The sequence below is a fragment of the Bison bison genome, unplaced genomic scaffold, assembly GCF_000754665.1.
Source record: "Bison bison bison isolate TAMUID 2011002044 unplaced genomic scaffold, Bison_UMD1.0 scf7180017864042, whole genome shotgun sequence".
Lineage (NCBI taxonomy): Eukaryota > Metazoa > Chordata > Mammalia > Artiodactyla > Bovidae > Bison > Bison bison.
The window spans coordinates 2569364-2595523 of record NW_011494614.1 but is presented as its reverse complement, the minus strand read 5'-3'; the positions used below and the strand labels follow the sequence as shown (position 1 = coordinate 2595523).

Genomic DNA, 26160 nt, shown 5'->3' with positions numbered 1-26160 from the left:
GTTTCTCTTCGGAAGTGATCTCTCTTCAACTATTCCCATACCCAGGTGCTTTTCAGAGGGGTTAATTGATTCTGGAAGTTTTCTGGGGGGAAAATAAATCTAACTCTCCCATCGCAGTGACTGCCCTCCTGAATATCCATTTCCCTCCTCCTACCTAAACTACCCAGAAACATGGTTTCAATCAGGGCAACGGTTAAGAATACAGTTTCCAGCCCTCCCTGCTACCAGTAAGAAACTAGGATAAATCATTGGGCAGAGCTTAAAAGACTTTTGCTAAAAAGAGCCTAAATGGACCAGGCAGTGTTTTTTTTGCCCATGGCTCTTCCTGCTTCCTAGAATGCAGAAATGATGGCTGGAGCTGCAATGGCCATCTTACGATTTTTAAATAAACCTATGGTTGGAAGGCATGTGCTCCTTGGGACCTAAGGGTGAAGAAATCTAAGTTCCAGTGACTGCAGAGTCATCACATAGGCCTGGACAACCTACTGAAATATAAATCCTTTATCTGTTTATGTCTTGGGCTTCCCTGGTAGCTTAGTCAGTAAAAAAATCTGCCTGTAATGCAGGAGACCTAGGTTCAATTCCTGGGTTGGAAGATCCCCTGGAGAAGGAAATGGCAACCCACTCCAGTACTCTTGCCTGGGACATCCCATGGGCAGAGCATGGTGGGGTATAGTCCATAGTGTACCAAAGAGTCTAACAAGACTGAATGACTAAACCACCATTACATGATAGAGGAAAGGTTTCTCTGTTACTCACTGTTGAATGTAGTTCCTTATGGACAAAATGTCTAAATCATTTCTATATGACTCCAGAGATAAATGTAAAAAGGGATCTCACCAACACTTCTGATGTTGGGCATGTAAGAAGCTGGAAAAAACTTAGGGATAACACAAGAATAATAATACTGATCAGACATGGCCAAGGCTGAAAGGTATTCAAGAGAAGGCCTTTCAATCAGATAATAATGTGTAAGGGGTTATAACCATTAGAATTTTTCAAAACAAGTCCTTATAATACAGAAAGTTTTATCTCTAACAACAAACCAAATGCCATCTCAAAGTTTAAATCTGTCAAAAATGTGCCACAAGAGTATAAGTAACACCGTAGGTGATGTGCATTTGATGTTATTTATATAGGAAAAATAGTATTAAAACTCTATAGCTGTTTATCATAAATAAATTTTGAAATAAGATGTCCTCACCAAAATTACTCTTGTTTATAGTGAAATTCACCAAGAAATCACTACTCTAACAATCTGTTATACTTTAAGCAACTAAGTATTTCTAACAAGCCTTTTCAGTTGCTTTTACTGAATCTTTGGCATATTATTAACCAGCATCTGGGGAGGGAAATGGGAGGAAGGTTCAAGAGGGAGGGAATATATGTATACCAATGGCTGATTCATATTGAGGTTTTGACAGAAAACAACAAAATTCTGTAAAGCAATTATCCTTCAATTAAAAAATAAATTAATTTAAAAAACAACCAGCATCAGTGCTAAATTAAAGACCGTCTATTTAGTTATCCATTTTCACTGACATAATTTTTGGCCTTGTTAACATAGAAATTGCTCCCCTATCTACAAGCACAAAATGTGTTTCTGCTAAAGTTAAAAAAAAAAAAAAAAAAAAAAACCACTTCAAAATTTGCTCAATAGGATCTCTTTGTAAGAAAATAAGAAGCTTTGTCTAAGTCTGTGGGAAGGCAGAGACATTGCTCAGCATGAAAGGTAACAGATTAGCGATGTTGATAGCTGAAATCCTCTACTTATCCTTGGCAAGGAAAATGACAGCATTTAAGCTTCCCAAACTAGGTCCCTAGGTGTCTGCGCTGAGTCTGAGAAACATTCAATTTCTCACCTCTCGCGTGAACTGGGCGCATGTCACACACTTCCTGAATACAAGATTTACCCCATGCTGCATAGGCTCTTTCAAGTCAGTAACAGCCTTGTTTGTACATGGAATCATTTTGAGGCCATTTGTGGAATCAGACTTTTATGTATGTTCTGAAGTACAATTACAGTTTGAACTCGATTATAAGTGCCACATTGCTTTAGGTTTAAACTGTTTTTAGTTTTGCCGCACACAAAAAATTAAACAAGATTAAATACAAAAAAGAAAAAACAGAAGTGTACCAAAATCGTATGCAGAAAAAAAAAAGGAGCTCCAGAATTAGTGCCTTACATATCATGATTCAAAACATTCCTTGAAATTTGTCCAGAAGTTTAAAAATCTTTACTCCTTTAAAAATATTACTCTAAAAAAGTCAAACCATAGAATATAAATAGGTAAATGAATAAAGTTGTAAGTATTACCAAAGCAGCTGCAGCTATTGAGAATTTCATTAAAGAAAGGTTCGTGTGAGAGTTGATGACATCACACTTGGCACATTTACAGGCTGTTCTTTACAAAGTTGTGAAGTTTCTGCTTAGAAAATTTAACTTTAACATGCTACACATTGCCACACAAATTATGCTCATAGTCAGTTCATCTCTTAAGTCACTAGAGGGTAACGAGGAAGTCCTATCAACCTGTCACTGAAAGACACATCAAATATATACCTACAGAGTCACATGTACACAAATATAATACCCTGTCAAAGTTGTAACATCACATGGCAGGTGCCCTTAGCAAAAAAGACAATGACAACAAATTCTAAGTAAAAGTTATTCCAATTAAGAGCCTACCATATCAAAGTTTTAATTCAAAAGTAGATGTTTAGCCTGAAACTTGCAGATACCATTTCATCAGGATTATCAGTTAAATTGGTTTAAAAGACATGGCAGAAAGATTTATACTAGGATTTGGAGCTAAATTGAAGATAAAACTGTGTTAACAATGGAAGATTTCTAAAATCTAACTGTCAACAGCTTGAGACCACTTTACTAGGGCCATTCATGTCTGTCTCCACATAACCATCCAGAACCTTGGTTTATTTGTATTTCTAACTTTGGGTTTTCTAGTTGTTCATTTACCTGTATGTTTACTTATTTGTGTGTCTTCTAATGGCTAATTTTATTATTTCATATATTATGCCATGTCTTCAGAGGCACCTTAAATGCATCTACCTGTGCCCTTGATTCCATGGCACTTCGTAGTAGAATCTGGTCTCTGATGTGTCTATGATAAACTTGATTAGCTGGGCTAACTGTACACACAAACATGTGTAAAATGAACAATGAATTATCCTAAACAAAATTGCCTTATTTGATAAAAGAACAAGAGACTAAACTTTTCAAAGGTAAAAGAGTTTTGCTAGATTTTTGGAAAATAAATACTAAAGGTTATATTCCTCCCCTCACAACACCTGAAAGATAAATGGATATTTGAACAAAGAAAAATTCCATAAGCTATAGTGTATTTCTGCTGACCAGAAGATGAGTGAAAGCTTACTTTTTTGATAATATAAAAAACTCGGCATCACATTAAAATACATCCTGTAGGCCTTCTTTATATGAACTATTTAATTTTAGTTAAATTATTACTAAAGAAAAAAAGTAACTTGCCATTAACTATTCTTTGAATCATTTCTGAAATATAATATTCTAAAAGCAGCTTATAGCGTGGACATTTTCCTTTTGACATATTTCTCTTTTGGTATACCTTTTATAAGCCATAAGGGGAAGAAAAAAAACAAAACCCTCTCCAGCATTAAATAAATCACCTTTTCTGATGTTCAGACTACCTAAAGCAATAAAACACTGAAACCTCAAATTCGTAAACAATTTAATTCTCAACATGAATATACTTTGTTGTAAATTAATACTGCAAGTTCAAAAGCAAAATTAAGTGAGAAAAATGAAGCACTTAAAACACATGATTTAATTTATAAATGAGTACTCATTATTATAGCTTTTGTTCTATTTATTGCTATCTTTCTATTTTGTGACTTGTTTCTGTACAATATTCCTCATTATTATATATTCCCATTTTATTCAGCAACACATTTACTGTGATTCAGAATTCTATGTTTTCATGTAGTAAATGCATCTAAAGTTAATTATTTAAACTTTAAAATCACCACTATGCAACTAAAATGCTACCATAGCTGATTTTCTTCCTATTCCCTTTAGAATATGCCGATTTGATTTCTTCTACATAAATACTTTCTTGAACTGTTCGACTTCTGTTTTTAATGAAATGAATTCTCCTCCTCTCTGTAGAAGTCTGCTATAAACCTAAGTCACCTGGGAGCCTGGCCAAAGTCTGAAACAGCACAGCTGAAGGGTACAGCCATTTCCCAGGGTCCTCTCAGAGAGTATTTGGTTTGCTTTCCTAACTTGCTAAAAATAGGAGATTACACAGGCTACCTCCATCTCAGGGCTCAAGAACTCACAAAAGGCTGGACTATGGATTGGAGCAATACATACAACACATTTTATTAAAGAAGTCAGGATATTACAAGTTCTCTAAATTCCTTCCGTTTACTCTCTGAAACAATACAAATGATCTAGTGGTTACCGGCATGGAAACCTCATAATGCTCCCAAATTTCAGAACTTCAGGCATGAGTCAAAGAATTACTTTAACTGTTTTAAAATATGTTTTTGATCTATTTTAGCCACAAAGTCAAACACAGGAAGACTACTACCTAAAAGGTAGGATTCTAAATACTGTATCAAGAATCACATGTGTTAGTTACAAACATACACACAAATAGATGAGACATGGTTTTTGAAACATGAATACCTAATTAACACATTCCAAAATTTTTACATTAATTTTTAACAGAGTCATTTCACTAACACTTAAGAAGCTGCTGTCATTCTGGGCATGAAGCTCCATGAGAAATAAATTTGTGTTTATTTTTCCTCTTATTCAAATTGAAATATTTTACTACATTTTAGACACTATAAATTAAATTTCCGTTTCTCTTAGAAAGAACAAAGAGTATGGACAACGTTTGCACTGATTAGCTGCTATAACGAGTTCATTTCAAAAGTAAATTTAAAATCTTAAAATTGTTATTTAAAAAAGTCCTTGATGTGGCAGTTGAATCTTGTTAACCACACAGCATGTCATTAAGCAATGCTGCTGCTTTGCTCAAAGGGGGACTGTTCTGTGGCCACAAGTGAGTAGCAACTAAAAAAATATTTTGAGAGGGGAAAATAGCAACTGAATTTTAATGTTTCACAATATTTCCAAATGCCGTGGAGGCAGGTCTTCTGTGAAACCACTCAATGTCACAGCGAAGTTTAATGCCCTTCGTTCTTCAGCTACCAGTGTACCATCAACTGTCTGTGGGATTAAAAATTGGATTTAGTAGTAATTGGGTCAAAACAGGGTTCCTTACAGACAAAGCTGGTTATTGACAAGCATAATTAGCCTTTTGCCCCTCATTTATGGGTCCCAGTCTCTAATTACACCTAAATTCAGTCGGCAGAATTTAGGATGACACACTCACACGGTACAACTACTGCGTGCCCTTCATGGATGCCTTTCCAAACAAGAGGGGATAAAAGGCCCAGGGTAACTTATAACTTTTGTTTATTGATCTTTAGAACTATGTCATTAAGAACAACCTAACATTATATTTTTCTTATTGTTAATGCTTTCTTTTATATTCTACTTTGAAGATAATATCCTTGAGTCTTTGGTGAAAACTTTAGCAAAGTGAGCAGCACAAACTGACCAAGAAGCAATGTACTGAAAGAGTTAACTCACAACTTAACTCCTAACACTGGGGTGAGATATGGGTTAACTTATGTATTAAATACTTCAGTTAATTCTCCCCTATGGTATTAAAGAAAAATTTTTATAGCACTTTTTTTTTTTTGCATCAGACAAGATATGTCTATGAAACCTTCACTTCTATATATTTGTCAAAATGATAGCAACCTCCTTCTCAAAGGTTCAGAGTGAATTACACCTGCATATTAATATTCAAAGGCGATTCAATTAAACCAAGTATGTAGAGAGTGCCTAGGAATCTTCACATTTGTAGTTTTGACCTTACACATCAAAATAAAGACATGTATGCTATCTTTTAAAAGACTCACTTTCAACCTTGATAGCTGAAATATGAATCCAATGACATTTTGAATGCCAAAATACACTAAAGTGAATGTGCTAGGATTACGGTACCCACAATAGCTAACTTTTTACAGTCTGGCTGATACTGTTACAAATAAAAAATAATAATCAGGAGCTAACAGAAAAAAACCTGCTAAATTACTTCACATTTGAATTTTAGAAACAAAAAAGTCCAATTAATAATAGTACTTTTTATAGAGTTTCCACTGATTTATAAAACTCACATTCAACAAAGTTTATGCCTCTGATAGTATACTGTAAGAGCAGTTCAGAACCTTACTTCTAGTTATATTTTCCATAAAATGCATTGCTTCTGGCCTTAAAATAATATGCTCATATAATAAAAAGGAAATCCATAATGTCAAAATATTAATATAAAAAGTCTATCCAAGTTTAGCTAACAAAATCTGCTTTTCTTTTACAACTATACAGCACGTTTTCAAACAAGCAAAAACAAACCATCCCCATCTAGCCACTGCTATAGCCCCATATACAGTCTATGCATATGCTGACACATACATGTATCTGTATTTACTATTTCTCTAGACTGACTTAGCCAGTACTAAGTAAAAGTATGCTGACACTTTCTGCTCTAGGGAAAAAAAAAAAATCACAGCATTAAAGGACAGATAAAAGTTATCATAACAAAGTTTGGCCAGACTTGGCTCTGTTGCTTCTCAATAAAGTCCCCCACCCCAACATCATCAATAAGAAGACACTGTATAACTGTTAACAAAGCAATCCATAATTCCAAACTCAGTGGACTGCATGTCCATATCCCCTTTATTCAATTATTGCGTATCCTTAAAATAATATAATATTTACTCACTTTCAATGAATCAAAGCAGGCGATTACTCGTCCATTTTCAACTTGGCAGCTTTTCGAAGGATGTGCAAATTTACATTCCGTGTCTGGCCGTGAGCAAGTCCCCCTTTGGAACTCTCTACATACTTCCAGTGTTAGCCATTTTGTGTCCCGAATTGGTGTGACACTAACAGCCATGTTTAGATTTTACAGGTAGTTAAAATTTTCAGTGAAACCAACAAACCCAACCCCCCTCAAAAAAAAAAAGTAACAACCAAAAAAAAAAAAACTGAACTGATAAAACTGTAAAATGATGAAAATGTCCCCTCCAAAATACTTTTCCCCCACTCCCTGCTTTAAAAGTACATGGAAAATTGTGTTCTCAATATCAAGGAAAAGATCTCCCACTAGAAATTCACAGCATGAAACTGTTAATTCAAAGAGGTTTTGGTTTTTAGAGAAATACTAGGATCGTAAGTAGATGAACGTTTAAAAGTAGGGCCTCGAATCAGCCTTGTGCTCTCAGTAACCCCTTCCCAGTGCCAATTTGGAGCCCAAAATGCAAGCATGAAAACGTGGCAGACCCTCTGACACCGAATTTCCAAGCTGCTTTCAGCAAAGTTGTCTGAAAGGTAATCTCCTCACAGCTGAATTTGCAATGGAGTTTGGTGGTGCAATCGGTATTGATTAGTTTGGCATAGACAGATGCAGCAGTTTAGAGCAAAATCGAGAAAATGATTTTGTTTTTCCTTCTTGATTTCCTGGCAGAAGATATCTTACTTTTTCAGCAAACTTTTCTTTTAAAACTAAAGCAGCCTAGGGCAATGCCAGATACTTAGAGCTTTTTTCTTGATTATAAGTAGAAATGGGGGTGTCTGGGCTAGAGGTGGAGGGTGGATGTGCTGTCGTCACAGTCTAGCTGGCAGCAAGCAAGGCAAAAGCAGAGACTGCTCTAGAAGCGGTTCCAAGCAGCAGAGACGTCAGGAAAGGCACTTCTTAGTACCAACCTGTAGAAAAAAGAGATAGGTTAAGATTTACTAAGTAGCTCTTCACTGATGTCCTAAGACAGTATCACAACCTTGCCATGTGCTACCAGACTAAGTCATATTCAAGCCAGCCTCCCTCTCTCTCCCTCTCTCTCACTCTCTCTCTCTCACACACACACACATACACACACACACACACTACTTACAGTGAGGCATATTGCAGCCAGCCATCGTAGATTTATTAAAAAAAGGGGCCGTTTCCCCTTGTGAAGCAATGCATGATAGAGAGATAACCAATCACAGATAGTGTTGCAGCAATATTCTGGGCAGAAAGCCAATAGTGTGGGTTGTCTTATGAAAGGTCGCGCCTGTCAGACGTTCATTACTATGCTATAAGCACAGAAAATGTCCATCAGATGTGACTTATTCCACTGCAAGAGGACGAGCATGTGGGTTTTGAATTTACCCAACATGCAGTTAGTGGACTAAACCATGTTAGTTTCAAAACAGCTTCCCAAACAAGTCCAAGCACTTGAAGATCATTACCAGGAAATAAAAAGCAAGGTTTAAAAATTGCAGCCGACTTCCAAGCTGCTTTCCCTCTGGCTCTGCGCAGGGACAGGCACTGAACAGCCTGCTCCTGCTGTCCTGACACGTGAATAAAAAAGGAAAGGGGTGTTTACAAATGGTACATTCTCCTGACCTATCCAATTCACTTCCTTCTCCAGCCTAAGTCCTGCCCCTCCACTGAAAGTGGCACTCCTACTGTAAAACTATTCCATTCAGCCCGCAGACACTTTGTCAATATATCACAGGCAGGCGAGATATGAACAAAAGCATCCTTTATTTGAACATTTTTTAAGCAAAAGCTGAGGTCATGTGGGGGAAATAAGGAGTGCAGTGTTGTCAGTGTGTCTGGCAAATCTGAAGTCAACCTCAAGGGAGAAAGTGATTCCATCGCAGAAACATTAAATATTAAGTGAGCAGTTTGATTTGGGCAGTATGATGCATTTCAGAGGTACAAATGAAGCCAGAGGCTGGGGGTTGGGGGGTGAGGGACCCCCCCATTGCCTAAAGATCTAGTAACTCGGCACCACAAGACCGTTCCCTATATACAGCAGGGCATTTTTGCCTTTAACAACTTACTTTCAATCAGAATGGGAAAACTTTCCCCAAAATGCTTAGTAGTTACAGAATAGCAGACATATTATTTTTTCCCTTTTGAATACTACCAAAGGAAACAAGGCTTAAATAACTCTAGAAGCTTCACACTCCAAAGAGGCAATGACAGTATAATAAATAGTATCTGATTACTTCTTCCAGGGCCAAAAATGGCCAACGGGCATACAACATGTTTATAACTTGGAAATTAAAATACAGAATATGAATATATACACACATACATATAGATAAAACATGGATATATAGCAGAATTTTTTTAATTTGTTTTAAGATTAATACTGTCATTTTTAACATTATTTTTTTAAGAAACTACCAGATACTAGGTTTAGAAAATATTGTAAATATTTTTTTACAAAAAGCCACAACTTTTGAGAAAGATTAAAAAAAAAAAATTCACACTGATGCTCCAGAAGTATCTTTGTTTTCAAAAAATTTTCTAGTCCTAATTCCTGGTTCCATAAAAAACAAAGCCAAGTTAGTCACAAACTCTAAGACTTATTCACCTTCCTTAATATTTGCTCTGCATTCAAAACTTCTCGACTACCTCATGCTGTGAGTGTGTACCACATCTGTGGTCAACATCTCTTTTGTCTTTCTCTCTGCAACCACTACCTCCTTTTCTTTGGGGTCGTGCTCAGTCCTGTCCGACTCTTTAGGATCCCACAGACTGTAGCCCACCAGGCTCCTCTGTCCACCTAATCATCCTGGTAAGAATACTGGAGTGGATTGCTATTTCCTCCTCCAGAGGATCTTCCCAACCCAGAAACTGAATCCCTATCTCCTGCATTGGCAGGCGGCTTCTTTACCATTGAGCCACCTGGGAAGCCTACCAACATGTCACTTCCTCCAAGACGCTATCAAGATGTCACTTCCTTCATCCCCATCCACCCATATATTAACACTGCCTCCTCCCAATTACCTCTGCTCCCCAATCAGTGTCTGATTTGCATTTATATGACTGACCCATGAGACGGCATGTTCCCAAGGCCAGAAACAATCTTACACATCTTAGAACCCTTAAGTGTCTGGCTTAGAGACGGAAAACAGGTGGAGCCCCATAAACTTCAGTAAATTAAATGATCAATTTCTATTTCAGCACTGGCATTAACTTTACAGCACAAAAATACACAAACACATGCAGGAACACACCCCTATAAACACATATGAGCACCCACAAACACAAACTTGAAAACACACACACACCCATTATTGCCTCTGTAAGTTACTGTGTTCTAGGGTCACTCAGGCTTCCCAAATGCCTAAGAATCCTCCCCTTGGCCTGGACCGCCCCCTCTGACACTCCAGCTTTTCTAAAATTTCCTCACTATCAAGTCCCTCCTCCTCTGTGTTCCTCTCACTATCAATAATGGATATGATCTTACATGTCACAAATATTTCATAATAAAAATAGTAGCTCTCAGTCATGAACTTTCTCTCACCTTCCTACCACCCATCTTTAAACTATCTTTTTGTATCTTTCTTCTCAGTCTCCCAGTTCTCTCTTCTACTGCCCAAGGTTAAGCTGCTACCTTGACTGGCTCCTTCTTAAGTCCTCTTCCTCTCTAAATTCCTGCTATATATATTCCTGCTTTTCCTCTTAGCTCTTAAAGTGCTAAAGGAGCTCTAAAATGGAAGGGGTTACATGGTAGGAGGAAGGGGACCTTGCCTAGTTATACATCACCTCTCTCTAATGTTCCTAATTCATCAGTCCCAAACAGAAGTCTGAAGAGTCACCTACACTGCTCTTTTCTTGCTTCCTCCTCCTCCATTCACTTTTAAAAATGTATCGGTGTGACCTGCACAACTCCTACCTTACTGCTCAGCGACAGTCATCGATGCTCCCGTCAAAGCCAAATCTAAAGACTGCACAGTCCTTGTCATTACTTGACCTCTTATCAGCATGCTGCACAACTCCCTCTTTCTCCCTTCCCCTTGTTTTAAACTGACACATTTTATCTTTTTTGGTCTCTCCCAGCCCTGCACCTCTACTTTCCCAGGGAGAGAGGGGCTGTGGGTTCTCAGCATACACCATCCAGGTGGGAGCTGCTGAACCTTGTTACATGCTAAACCTTTGGATGGACACATACCTCCTCATCCCTTCTTGTTTAAACTGCTATTCAAATATCTCCTTCTCTAAAAAGGCTATGCTAACTCTGCTAAACAGTCTACCCCTTCACAATATTCTCAGTACTTTATATCTCTTAGAACTTTTGTCCCCCAGGTTATAAATTCCACAACAACAGGGTGTTTATCGCCACTTTTTTTTTTTAACCCAGTCCCTGGAACATGATGTTTTTTTAAATGTTTAAGAAAATAATTTTATTCAACCTATTAGAAATAAACATGTTTATGAGGACATGTGTCCAACCCTGAGGAAAGTTTGATCATGATCTATGAGATCCAAACAATGAGGAAAGGCAATGGCATGGCACACAGGAATAGCTTCACTACTCGGGGTAACCCCCAAGTAGTATTTATGTACTGTATTTATGTCTAAATACAACTACAAAATTCATTTCTAGCGTTGTTTTTCCCTTCTACCATGTTACAGACTTAGTCGTACTCAAGTAACTAAATATACCTTAATTACTAAAATGCTTACAAATGGGTGTTCTGATTATATTTTCTGTAGCAGACCAGTTAAGTCAAAAAGTATTACTGAAAAAATATAGCTATGTATTTTTAAGCTGAAAATACTATTATAAAATGTATTAGTCAAGGTGATAATCAAAATATTTATAATTAGCCAGACATGGACAAGTGAGCGATCAGACTGTACACTGATCTTTATGAAATACTCCAGCTACACCTGATAATATGTGTTTCAGCCTTCGACACAGGGCACTGGGTGTAACGAACTCATATCTTATCTGAAAAAAACGTATTTGAGTAAACTGCTGATATCAGAATGCTATCTTGTAATCTTTTTCTTTATTCAAAAATAATTTCAGGGAAGACCAGAAATCTTCATAACTTTAATAAAAATTAAGATTTTATAGGATTTGGACCAATACTTCAGTGGTAATGGATTTTTTGTTCAATAGATAGAGATAATATTTAAATGTGTATGGGTATTGTGCAGATTGTAGGAATTCTTGCAAATGTATCACCCTAAAAATATGTATTGTTTGCAAATAATTATTGAAAGAAGCACCGCTACTGTAAAGGTATTAGCTAACAGGTAAACTTCTTCTGAGGTAAAATTTTGACTGATATTTCAATATGTAATAAACTTCCCTGAAGAAAAACAAAGAAATGGAGAACTTAACTGTTTTCAGTGACAATCAAAATTTAACAACCTATATAGGTTTTTAAGGTAAGAGCCTTCTTTTACCTATTGATCAAATTCAAAACAGTAAACTGTAGAGTTCCTTACATCATGTGACACGTTCTATTGATACAAACAAGCATAGTCCTCCCAAGAACCAAGATCAGTTTCTCCTTAAGTGATATCAGAATTCACATGTATTTTCTACTTTAAGGTAAATGGAAAGAATAAAATATAAAGACAGAAGAAAAGAAACCAAAAATAGGATAAAGTATAAAAAGAAAAAGCCTGAGGAAGTACAGATAATTACTCTTATAGAAATTGATATATATTAGCACTAAACTAACAGTGGATTTGCTCCTTGGAAGAAAAGTTATGAGCAACCTAGACAGTGTGTTAAAAAGCAAAGACATTACTTTGCCAACAAACATCCGTCTAGTCAAAGCTATGGTTTTTCCAGTAGTCATGTATGGATGTGAGAGTTGGATGATAAAGAAAGCTGAACGCCAAAGAATTGATGCTTTTGAACTGTGGTTCAAAAAGAAGATTCCTGAGAGTCCCTTGGACTGCAAGGAGATCCAACCGGTCTATCCTAAAGCAAATCAGTCCTGAATATTCATTGGAAGGACTGATGCTGAAGCTGAAACTCCAATACTTTGGCCACCTGATGCAAAGAACTGACACACTAGAAAAGACCCTGATGCTGGGAAAGACTGAAGGCAGGAGGAGAAGGGGACAGCAGAGGATGAGATGGTTGGATGGCATCACTCACTCGATGGACATGAGTTTGAGTAAGCTCTGGGAGTTGGTGATGGACAGGGAAGCCTGGTGTGCTTCAGTCCATGGTGTGGCAAAGAGTCGGACATGACTAACTGAACTGAACTACAGTGGATTAGTACATGTGCATGCCCAATGGCGTGTGACTCTTTGTGTCCCCATGGACTATAGCCCACCAGGCTCCTCTGTCCATGGGATTTTCCAGGAAAGAATACTAGAATGGGTTGCCATTTCCTACTACCCAAGATCTTCCCAATTCAGGGATCGAACTCGAGCCTCCTGAAACTCCTGCACTGACAAGCAGATTCCTACCTCAGTGCCACCTGGGAAGCCCTTAACAGTGGAATGCATTCATGTAAATATCTATTTAAAGGCTGCATACATTGTGCAATACAGGATAAACAGACACAAGGAATAAGACTAAAATTCTGTTTTGGAGAACTGGTTGGCCTCTATGAGCAAGGTTAAACTTCCTAGTCACAAATGTTCACTAATCATTTCAATTCTTCTGGACCAAATATAGGCAGATTGGTTCTACATGCCAGAGTAGTTAGCTGGGAATTTGGGGGACTTTTTTCATAAGTTTTGATTTTGAAATGTTATGTATTGAGGAAGTTAACTTAGTAATTATTTGAGGTTTCTTTTTTTTTGTTAACTTACTAAGAAAGTTTCAAGCTAACTGGAAGAGACGGCCAACTTTGCTGAGTATATTTGGAGCTGACGAGAAAAGGAGCCTTGTCCAAAACTTCTCCCCCTGGCTCACTGGTGTCGACAAGTCTGTAACTAGCAATGTATCACTTCAGTAAACTAAGTTAGCTCACAGCACAATTTTGCCCATGGCTTTTCCCAAATATTAACAGAGATTTTGGTAAACAAATAACTAAGCATTTCTGGAGGCTATATAGCTATTTCTCTACTCACAAGGGACTAAATAAAGTAACAAAATCATTTATTACATGGGAAAAAACTGTGTTCTGAATGGGTTAATGCAATCTTCACCTGTATTCAACTCCATATAACAAAAAGCTAAGATCAGTGTTTCTCAGTGAGGGGGAAGCACCCTAGTGGTAGCACCCATGGTGATTTTCAGTGATGCAGAAACAACGTAATTTTAATAGATGCATCAGAATGCTAAAACAAGCTCGTCAAAGTGTGTGGATATGTAACTTAGGAAGAGGCTAAAGTATAACAAAAGAATTTAAGGAATAATAATAAATATACTGGTAAAAATCATAAAGAATATATGCAAATAACTGAAGTTTTAGATAAATTGCTGAGAAAAAAGATAACTTTCAACCACAAATCCTCTGGAATGGCACAGCAATAGGCAACGTGGCCTACTGGTCTGACGCTCTGCATTGTTTTGGGTGACAGGTTGCTTGCAAGGAAAGGAAGATTATGTTTACCAACTCAAACAAGTAATCTAAGATCTATCAAAGCATTCCTTTAAGATGCTGATAAGGTTTGCTTCCCTAATCATCCAGTGGTGTCTTACTGGAAGGATACTGAAGGAAGTCCGTTAGGTGATGCATTATTGCTAAAGATTAGAATTCCAAAAGCAAGCAACTAAACTTTCAAGTTAGATAATGACTACTGTCCCTTTAAGGGTTTATATTTAAGACAAAAACGAAACAGGAAGTCTCTATGCAGTGATTAAAAAGTGAATTTTGAAATGATTCCTATAAAAGGCAAAATTATAAAACATAAAAAGGTATTAGAAGATAAATATCAAGACGTCTTGCTGCATTTTGTAGCCTGAGCCACCAGTTCTGTACCTAAATGTGCCCTCACCAGTCCCTACAGCAAAGTTTATCTTCCTAGAAGCTTTTCGGCCCACTGTCAAAAGTATGCAAACCTCTCTTCCTCTTAACACCAGTGCAGACTTGCCAGCCCCTTATCCTGCTTTATTCTTCTTTACAACTCTTGTTAGTATTTTCATAATAGTATGTACCTATTTCACTATCTGCTTATCATCTGCTTTTTCCATTAAAATGTAAGCTCCGTGACAGCAGGCAGGTACCAGCTAGTTTCTTCACCAAACAGCCACCACCAACACAGCACAAGGTCCAGACTAAGTCAACGATCAGCATTTGTGGCATGATAATATTTTTCTTAGTATATCTGAACACTGGTTTACAAATATTTGCTACAACTTATAATGCCTAAACAATAGATACACAGTTTAAAACACTGATATGTCACCTTTATAACTGAATGAAATCAGCATCAAAGACCACTTATTGGAAAGAAAGCATAAGGAAAGGAAGTTAATTAACATAAAACCATTTTTATACTTCCTTAATTGGGAAGCTGACAGAAGTCTTTTTAATCCATGAAATAATTTGAAATAGATACACATGGTTTTGCAAATTTTTAACATGTAAATAATTATCGGTGCATTTCTGACAGAATCAGTCCTCAGTTCTGGCTAAAGAAGGAAAATTTGCTTTTTTTTTTTAGGATTCCAAACAGGCAGTCTTTTAACATTTCCCTCTATTCCATAAGAAAGTATAACAACACTATGAATGCTACTTTATCATTCTTTGAGACAAAATACTAATCCTATTTAGTGTTTTATTTACTCTGTATATTACAAGAAGATGAAGTTATCTTGTTAGCCTTAGGTAGTCATTTCTGATCCGTTCATGTCATTTAATATTTCAAAATAATAACTAGGAAGTCAGAACACAAGACTACAGTAAAATCAACAGTGTTGAATACAGGTGCAATGTGCTAAAAGACAGAAAAAACAAATCTAACTATTCTGGCAGTTTTCAGGAAGAATGATTCACTAACCCAACTGAAATCTACCAATGTGAAATAAGCATGACAAAACTCTGAACATTAAATGCAACGTGATACATTGTGATATTGTTATTTCCAGAGCAAAACTATGATTATGGACTTTCATTTTAAAGTTTACTTTTATGAGTTATATTTTATTTGCTGTAGTAACTAGGGGTCAAAATCTTAATTTTCCATCTCCATACCTTCTGAACAATATCACCGAGCTTCTTATTGAGGCTGGTGATACCTTCATCTAAAACGTGTTTCAATATGATCTTTATTGCTTGAGGAACGGTAGTAAAGTCACCCGTGCTTCCCTAATAACGTTATCATATAACTCAAAAATAAGAATGAAGTTGATTCAGTTCAGTTCAGTTCAGTCGCTCAGTCGTGTCCGACTCTGTGACCCCACGAATTGCAGCATGCCAGGCCTCCCTGTCCATCACCAACTCCCGGAGTTCACTCAGACTCACGTCCATTGAGTCAGTGATGCCATCCAGCCAGCTCATCCTCTGTCGTCCCCTTCTCCTCCTGCCCCCAATCCCTCCCAGCATCAGAGTCTTTTCCAATGAGGCAACTCTTCTCATGAGGTGGCCAAAGTACTGGAGTTTCAGCTTTAGCATCATTCCTTCCAAAGAACACCCAGGACCATCACCATGGGAAAGAAATGCAAAAAAGCAAAATGGCTGTCTGGGGAGGCCTTATAAATAGCTGTGAAAAGAAGAGAAGCAAAAAGCAAAGGAGAAAAGGAAAGATATAAGCATCTGAATGCTGAGTTCCAAAGAATAGCAAGGAGAGATAAGAAAGCCTTCCTTAGCGATCAATGCAAAGAAATGGAGGAAAATAACACAATGGGAAAGACTAGAGATCTCTTCAGGAAAATTAGAGATACCAAGGGAACATTTCATGCAAAGATGGGCTCGATAAAGGACAGAAATGGTATGGACCTAACAGAAGCAGAAGATATTAAGAAGAGGTGGCAAGAATACACAGAAGAACTGTACAAAAAAGATCTTCATGACCCAGATAATCACAATGGTGTAATCACTGACCTAGAGCCAGACATCCTGGAATGTGAAATCAAGTGGGCCTTAGAAAGCATCACTACAAACAAAGCTAGTGGAGGTGATTAACGAGAGACTTAAGAAAATATTCCCATAGAACCCCGTATATCAGTGAAAATTTGCTGCATGTGAACCTCTTTGCCTCAATGTTCAACTTTCTTTACAAGGCAGAAACCATTCTCACAGCCAGTAGTCATTAAAAGATTTTCCATAATTAACCTATGCCCATTTTCCATTTGAGTAGGTCCAATCGAGCTAAATTATAAAATCAGTATGTGAAGAAATGACAAAAACAAGTAAAAAACATCTGGCCAAAATATAAAGCATATCTCTATTAGAATCAAATAATTATAGCTATCACACTTCCCAACCCAGGGATGGAACCTACATCTCCTGTGTCTCCTGCACTGGCAAGTGAATTCTTTACCACTGAGCCACCTGGGAAGCCCACTATCAACTCTATCTGAGCACACTAACTTGATCTTAACAGATGATTTAGAATGTAACCTAGTAAGCTCAACCTGGGAGATCTTACTGGCTTATTTCTATTGAAGACTGCCCAAAATCTGTTGCTTAATTATTAATCATTATGAGAAAAATATGTGTATTAAAGAGGGTGGTGCTAGTAGTAAAGATTCTGCCTGCCAGTGTAGGAGACCCAAGAGACAGTGGGTTCAATTGTTGGGTGGGGAAGATCCCCGAAGGAGAAAATGGCAACCCACTCTAGTACTCTTGCCTGGAAAATCCCATGGACAGAGGAGCCTGGCAGGCTACAGTCCATGGGGCTGCAAAGAGTCGCACACAACTGAGCACGTATTTCTTCAACTTCAAAAAGATCTAAAAATAATTATTCTTCAGAATATAATGAACGATATCAAACGAATATAGGATGCTATTACTTGAATGCATCCTAATTAAGTGAATTAATGGACTTCTGATGACAAAACATAATACACACACATCCCCTTTTTTCCATTTCATCAGTAAAAATCCCCATCACATCAAAAATGCATCTTTTACTGCAAACTTTACAAATACTCAAGCCACAAAGGTACCACACAGTTTAACATTATAATCCTAGGGATATTTCTACTGATTTATATATTTGATCTTAAAGATTACTTTTTGAACAAATAATCTCAAACATACATTTATAATATACCAATGTCAACTGAATTTATCCCTAAAAACAATAAAATATTAGAATTTCAGTTTAATTTGAGCTTTCCTAAACAAAAAAATCACAAATTCACATACGCTCAAATGCATATCAGAATTAGGCTTTCCCTGACCAACAGTGAATCAAGACCCAGTTGTTTTTCCCCGGTTTAAAAAAGAGGAAGATATGTTTCAAAACAGACATGCATTAATAACTCATATTTTCACTTCAATGTAGCTGTATCTTCTAGGGAACGTTCCACATAACACATATACTAAACTAGGTCTCAGATGCTGAACAACAACAAACTCTGCTAATATTACTGCAACTGCTATACAGTATAGCCAGAGCTTCAGAATTTATTTTGCAGAAGCCTAAGATTTAAACAAGCAGCTCCACAGTGGTAAAAGGGAGGTATATTTTGTTGGTGCCTACCTCAACATTTATTAATTACAAGGCTTCTCTTATAAAAAGAAAAACACTGAAAGATTCTGCAAGTCTTAGAAATACAAGACTAACCTGATAAAAAGATAAAATTTGTCTCCCTGATAACTAAATTTATATTTGTACATAAATCATTTACCACACTTTTGTGCAACAACTCTAATTCCTTAAATTTCTAACATACTTAAGAACTGAAATCTCATTACTTGTGCAATGCAGATCTGGAATCATGAGTCATTCATTCAGAGGAACTTTGCAGACACACACCAAAATGCATGTTCCATGAAGTTCACATTCAGAAAGAAATGTAAAATAAAACAAGGCAAAAAATCAGACAGTGAAAATAAAGAATTCTCAAATTAGAAATGTAAAGGCTCAGAAGCAAATCACAAGTTAAATAAACAGTTTATCTAAATTTTGAGTTTTTCTCCCTCTACACCTACATTATTTCAAAGTCAAAAAATAACAATTTATGCTGTTAACTATGGTTCTGCCTTCTTTTGTGATCTAGAAGTATGGGTATAAGTACTCAGTTGCTCAGCTGTGTCCAACTCTTTGCGATCCCATGGACTGCAGTCCACCAGGTTCTTCCATCCACGGGATCATCCCAACAAGAATACTGGAGGGGGTTGCCATTTCTTCCTCCAATGGGTATAAATGATAAGGCTATTACCCAGAAGAGATAGTAACATGTAAGTTCAAATGACAGACAGAAATCTCTAGCAAGTAATTTACATGAATTACATACATTATCTACATGCTAAATTCCTTCAGTCATGTCTGACTCTTTGCAACCCTATGGACTATTGCCTGCCAGGCTCCCCTGTCAGACGGGATTCTTCAGGCAAAAATACTGGAGTGAGTTGCCATGCCCTCCTCCAGGTAATCTTTCCAACCCAGGGATCAAACCCTTGTCTCTTATGTCTCCTGCACTGGCCAAGTGTATTCTTTACCACTAGCACCACCTGGGAAGCTCTCACATATATTAACTCCATATATTTTTCTTTCTTTTTGTTTTTGGTTTTAGACATTGCCAAATGAATGGATTTTCACTGTCAATAAATTTAAATCATATAGAAGAGGTTATTGAGAATTTCCCATCTTTCTACTGCCAAATCAAACCCCCTCCAACCCCAAGCATAACCACTATTATTAGTACGGTGTGTTCAGTCCTTTTTCCATGTATTATCACACACAAACACACATCTACACATACAACGCACATACACAGTTTAAATATTTTTTTAATTTTTTTTACAGTAATGATGAAAACATACTAAGCATATTGTCCTTCGGCTTGCTTTCTACAAAATCTGTTAATGACCTTTCCTTATCAATAGAGACAGACTCACATAAATATTTTTTAACAATTATGTATTACTTTATATCCATTTCTATACTAGTGGTCACCTAAATAAATGCCAATTTTTCATTATTTTAAGCAATACTGCAATTATATATACAAAACTATGCATACATTTGAGTGGTATTAATAATATAAATACTTTGGCCATAAAGTATATGCAAATATTAATTTTGAACTAAACATCAAACTTATTCTAAGAAAACATTTATCATTACATACTTCTACTCGCAATTAATAACGTTTTTCTACATTTATTAAATCTATGTAAGGCCCTAAAAAAGATATTATCCTTCAAACCATATTGTAAATTTCTATTGTAAGAAAGGAGTAAAAGTTTTATGTCTTTTTCCTATATAAACTTGAAGCCTTGTCTTCGTGTTTTGCTAAACATTTTCAGTTGTTAGCACTTACATGGCAGTTAATCGATGGAAACATTTGTAAAATCAGTTGTTCAACTCCTGTTATTTCAAAATAAACCATCTCATTGCTAAGATAATTACTATATTTATATTTTGCAATTATTTGCCAAAGAACAGGGGCCAGAGGTTTGAATAAATGTTTGAGTTGACAAAGTATCAAAACAAATATATAGCTTACCATTCTTTGCTTCTTAATAAAAACAAAACATGTAGTTAACACTCTGTGGGACATGTTATATTAGGAAAATCTCTGACAACACAATGTCATATGATTAAGGGAGTGCTTTTTTTGCATATTATTTCTACAAATGTCAGAAAATATCCTGCTTCCCCCCCGCCCCCCGCTTCTTTTTTAGACACTAATTGACTAAAGGAAATCGTTTCTGACAAGTGCTATAAATAATGCAAGGCGTTATCAAACTAGCTAAGGCACAATAGAACTCTGGTGAACTCATGTAGGCCCAGACACATTTCCCTGTGTGGTAATTTCTCCTGAGGCCAGAGGGCCTCTTGCCCTGGACTGGAGTGTTCTGAAGTGGAGGGCATTACTTCCAGTCTAAAAAACCAAGGTAGGTATATACTCTTGTATGATTTTGCAAAGGGGCATGTGTCCCATTAGAAAACAAAACACACTCCCCTCCTTTTACCCTCCTCAAACTCTTTATCGGTGATTAAATAACAGTTCGCAGAATAAAGAGGAACCTGAAACTGGCTTTTCAAAACACTTAAGATGGTTGGTTGGCAAAATGCGGGCATTTCTAATGCTTTTATTCTCTTTTTGACAGTGTGCTTTTACCATGTTGTCAGAGTATAAATACAGTCACAACTTCTCAGGAGATAAGAGCAAGATTCTATTCCTAGGATTTTGTACTTTCCAAAAGAGTATATGTACTGAACACACTTTGAACAAACTAATATGGCAACGTGAGGTTTGGTTCCTCTGCCAAACAGGAAAAAAAAAGACAATCCCTTTCTTAAGTATTTTAATCACCCATAAGGTTCTGTGCATTCTAGAAAAGCTGTAACACAGGAGGAGATCCGAAAAGCTGACTACATCCTTCTAATGAGACAGTGATTAAAGCTGTATGTGCTTCTACCAGCATCATATGCACTTAAAAACCAATGACCGGCTTTCCATGGCAAATCACAACACGTCAGTAACTGGCTAATAAACTCCAGTAACTGCCAACAGTTTATTAACAGCAACACTTTCTGTTCTGTCTGGGAAATTAGAGATTCAGTTAGATCCTCGAACTCTCTATATTGGTCACCCAGGGGTGACTTATAAACACATATTCCTTGGACCTACCCTAGACCTACTAAGGGTAAAGAAGATCAGTAATCTACATTTTAAGCAAACTCCCCAGGCTACCCTTAATCTCATTAAATTCTGGCAATCATAATCAACTAAAGTTAAAAGACTACTTCCACCAGAAATTGTTTACTGCATTTCTACCCAGTAATTTCCCAGAATATCTGCCCTGAAATGATGGCTTATTTGAGATTTGCTGACATGCTTTTTGATTATATTCTATTAACTACTTTAGAAAATCAACATGCCTGCAAAATGTTATGCAAAGTTCTGTTATATTCATTTTTTTCAGTGTCATAACTGAAGGTTTATTTTTAAATATTTCATTATTTTCAGAACATCATTGGCAACTAGAAATTTGTATGCAAAGGTGATTTTATATCAGAGTAAATAAAAGACTTATACACTAGTCACAGATGTCTGTCCTTCTCTCAACAGAATGACCTTTGAGGTTACACCACCAAATGGGCCAATTTTGTATCATTTCCTTTTAGATTCTGCTTATAAGGGACTGTTACATTCATTTTTTTAAATATTATTTTAAATCAGGCACCACACATGCCCCTCCACATCATCTAAGATACTACTCATATCATCCTATGTCACAAACCTCTTATGTTTCAGTTCTGCTCAAGAGTTCACACCATATAAAAGCTACTTAATCTGTAAAAAAATAAAAAGTACCCCAGTATATCTGAAAGAGTATATTGAATAAATTCAAAAAAATAATTACTTGGTAATCTTAAAACTTCCCATATCTTTCTATCATTAAAATGTCAAATATGTATATACATAAACAAATATATACATATATACACAAATATATAAAATAAATAGAGACAGTGATATTTAGGCTCCACATAGTAAAATTATTTTGCAAAAAGAAAAAACAAGCACTTAATTACTACAATCTGATAAAATTATTAATAGTATAAATAAATAAGAAATAAAATGTAATGTATGTATGGGAGTGTAGATATGCATGTATGTTTGTATATGTGTGTGTGTGTGTGTGTGTGTGCATCCAAAGAATAAAGAGAAACTTTATGTAGGAATTAGTCAAATCATGCTCTTCATATATAACTAGCACCTGGCTCTTTATTTAAATTCAAGTAAAACCTCTGTATTCAAGTTAACAGAGGGAAAAAGACTTAAATAAGACTTTAAGCTTCCTTCAACAAAACTACAAACTATGTTTCTTTATTAATAACTCCTGGAGAGATTAACTTCTTGAGAAGTTGGTCTGTGCTACATTTCTTCTTGATTTACTATAATATCTGCAAGATGGTCATCTTGTTCTTTAATAAAAAGTTTTGACTAGAGGAGCCACTTGGAAAAATTTACTTTTCCCCCAGAACTCATACATTCTATTATTAACATTCTCCTATCAACAATAGGAGATAATATTGGGAAAAGGCAATGGCACCCCACTCCAGTACTGTTGCCCGAAAAATCCCATGGATAGAGGAGCCTGGTGGGCTGCAGTCCATGGGGTCTCGAAGAGTCGGACACGACTGAGCGACTTCACTTTCACTTTCCATTTTCATGCATTGGAGAAGGAAATGGCAACCCACTCCAGTGTTCTTGCCTGGAGAATCCCAGGGACGGGGGAGCCTGGTGGGCTGCCGTCTGTGGGGTCGCACAGAGTCGGACATGACTGAAGTGACTTAGCAGTAGTAGTAGCAGATAATATTTGATTCACTGGTATACAATTTACTTTCATCTGCATTTTGCCATTTGTTCCTCATGACTCTAAAGGATGGTTATATTATCTTGTTCATTTGTGAACAAATAAATTAAGGCTGGCATGGTTAAGTGACTGACTCACCCAAGCCTCCTAAGCTAACTGAACAGAACAATCAGGATCCAAAATCAGATCTTCTGATTTGAAACTTAAAATTTCAATCACAACACATGCTGGCAATTTAATACCAATCTTTGTAGAAATGACAACAACCTTAAATACAATAGAAGCCAAAAAAAAAAAAAAACCAGAGAGATTGGGTATAGAGTTGGGTATGGTACAGTGGCCATGACTACATCCTTAGTGATTTGCTCTGAGAGGTAAGTGAAGGAGCAAACCCTGTGTGTAGAATCTGAAGGAGATAAGATGGCCCCCTTCACAGAGCTGAGAGAAAAATGCTCTTTTCCTTGTATGTCCATGGGGTGTACACTGGACACTAATATGTATACTTAGAAATGTGAGAATTACACACTACCTCTTATCGGTTTCTTCTTAGGACTGCTAGTTAGTCTTAATCTAGTAATTAATACATTGTTGTTTAGTTGCTAAGTCATGTCCAACTCTTTTGCAATCCCGTGGACTATAGCCTGCCAGACTCCTCTGTCCATGGGAATTCTCCAGGCAAGAATACTGGAGTGGACTGCCATGCTCTCCTCCCGGGATCTTCCCAACCCAGGAATCGAAGCTGGGGCTCCCACATTACAGACAGATTCTTAACTGTCTGAGCTACCTGGGAAGCCCAAGGATACTGAAGTTCTCCGGGGGAACTTCCTGACCCAGGAACTGAACCAAAGTCTTCTGCATTACAGGTGAATTCTTTACCTCTGAGCCACCAGGGAAGCCCAAATAATACATCACAGGGTCCTAAATACTCAGTAAATGATTAAAAGATGAGTTATTAAGGAAAAGGATCTTTGGGCATGATTTTATTTTCATCTGTCTGCTTTCTGAGCAAGAGCATACCTTTCCTTCAGAGCTTTTGAGGACTTAAAATCTATTAACAGAAACCTTCTGCATAAGGATAAAGGAAGACTGCTCTGAAAGCAACACAACTGAATATATGCAAAGCAAGTATGCTTACAGGAAGACTGATCTGTATCAGCCACTAAAACAGTGTTTGAAAAGCAGTGAAGGAGATGGAATAACTGTCTGAAACACTTCTAAGCAATGCAGAAGCAGAGAGATTTTTTGACAGCTGTTAAAACGGTAGAAAAGTATACTAGGGAGAAAGCACTGAAGGTCTGAAATGGCGTTAAGTGATACTTCTCTTTACATGTAACAAAGCTGTTCTCTAGCAGTTACCTTACAGCACACACACACAAAAAGGTAAATATTAAGTTGTTTTCTAATAAGAAAACCCAAAATCAAAACAACTTTAAAAATTACAATCTCAGCTCCACTGCCTCAAAATTATCTCCTTTGACAAAAACTGCAGATGTCTACTCCTCTAATAGTGCTCTTTTTTAGTTCTCTTTCTTTCTTCTCTACTATCCTAGGAAAAAAATGTTTTATTTAAAGAAATCCAAATATATCCAACATACACAATAACCTTACTAAATAAATAAATATATTAAGGATAAACAATACATAGATAAAACAGTATATACACACTGATTATATTAAAGTTTATGGATGATCTCGTATATGCAGCCTGGAGAAGGCAATGGCACCCCACTCCAGTACTCTTGCCTGGAAAATCCCATGGACGGAGGAGCCTGGGAGGCTGCAGTCCCTGGGGTCGCTAAGAGTCAGACACGACTGAGCGACTTCACTTTCACTTTTCACTTTCCTGCATTGGAGAAGGAAATGGCAACCCACTCCAGTGTTCTTGCCTGGAGAATCCCAGGGACGAGGGAGCCTGGTGGGCTGCCGTCTGTGGGGTCGCACAGAGTCGGACATGACTGAAGCGACTTAGGAGCAGCAGCAGCAGCAGTATATGTAGCCTAGATCTAGGGGGACTACATGGATCCAGCTTTCAAGAGTTTATTGCTTTATTGGGGAAATAAAATTAATACACAAATAATTGCTCATAAAGAAAGTGCTGAGAGATAACAATAAGGCTTGGTGATTAAAAGAGAGTCAGGGTGGTTTCTTGATGGATAAGACATCTAAAATGGGCCTGGAAGGATGGGTTTCATTTGATTGGATACAAAAACAAATGGCACTCTAGGCTGCAGGAATACAAGGAACAAAGGCTGGGACAGGAGAAAGCACAGAATATGAATGCTGGAGGAACTGGTCAGTGTGAAGCACCATGTGCAATGGGGCTGGCAGAAGATAATGTTGGAATCTGGGGCTGGAACCAAACCAGTAAGGGCCTTGAAGGCCAGAATGAAGAATTCAGCCTTCATTTCTTAATTATTTGGAATCCATCCATTCCAAGATTTCACTCAAGGGCAGAGTCAGAATATTTAACCAAATACCCTAAGAGCTAAGAATAAGACTGTACATGGGATATAAAGAGATCTTAACAAATAAACTTGGGATTTTTCTACTTCCTAAAGCTTTTGCTTTAGTCTCCAGAAAGCCGAGAGATAAATTCTGTTCTCAATTTCATCTCAAGTACTTGTTTCATTTCTTTTCCTTCTGATTTGTCTTTTCATAGTCTTATTTGATGTGTGCTTATTGGAGAAGGCAATGGCACCCCACTCCAGTACTCTTGCCTGGAAAATCCATGGATGGAGGAGCCTGGTAGGCTGCAGTCCATGGGGCTGTTAAGAGTCGGACAGGACAGAGCGACTTCACTTTCCCTTTTCACTTTCATGCATTGGAGAAGGAAATGGCAACCCACTCCAGTGTTCTTGCCTGGAGAA

The 26160-nt window shown here is 37.0% G+C and overlaps 1 protein-coding gene across 16 annotated transcripts in view; it reads right to left on the bottom strand.

The window, feature by feature from the left end:
- The window catches only part of MBNL1 (muscleblind-like splicing regulator 1), a 220794-nt gene that overhangs the window by 150295 nt on the left and 44339 nt on the right, over window positions 1-26160 (bottom strand). For 10 of the 16 annotated variants that reach the window (XM_010835396.1, XM_010835403.1, XM_010835395.1 and 7 more), the window contains exon 2: window positions 6864-7846. The exons of 3 other annotated variants lie outside the window; for them this stretch is intronic. In XM_010835396.1, coding sequence (XP_010833698.1) covers window positions 6864-7037 — 174 coding nt within the window. In that variant the 5' untranslated portion in view covers window positions 7038-7846. 3 more of the 16 variants (XM_010835398.1, XM_010835397.1, XM_010835408.1) reach the window with 3 other exon arrangements.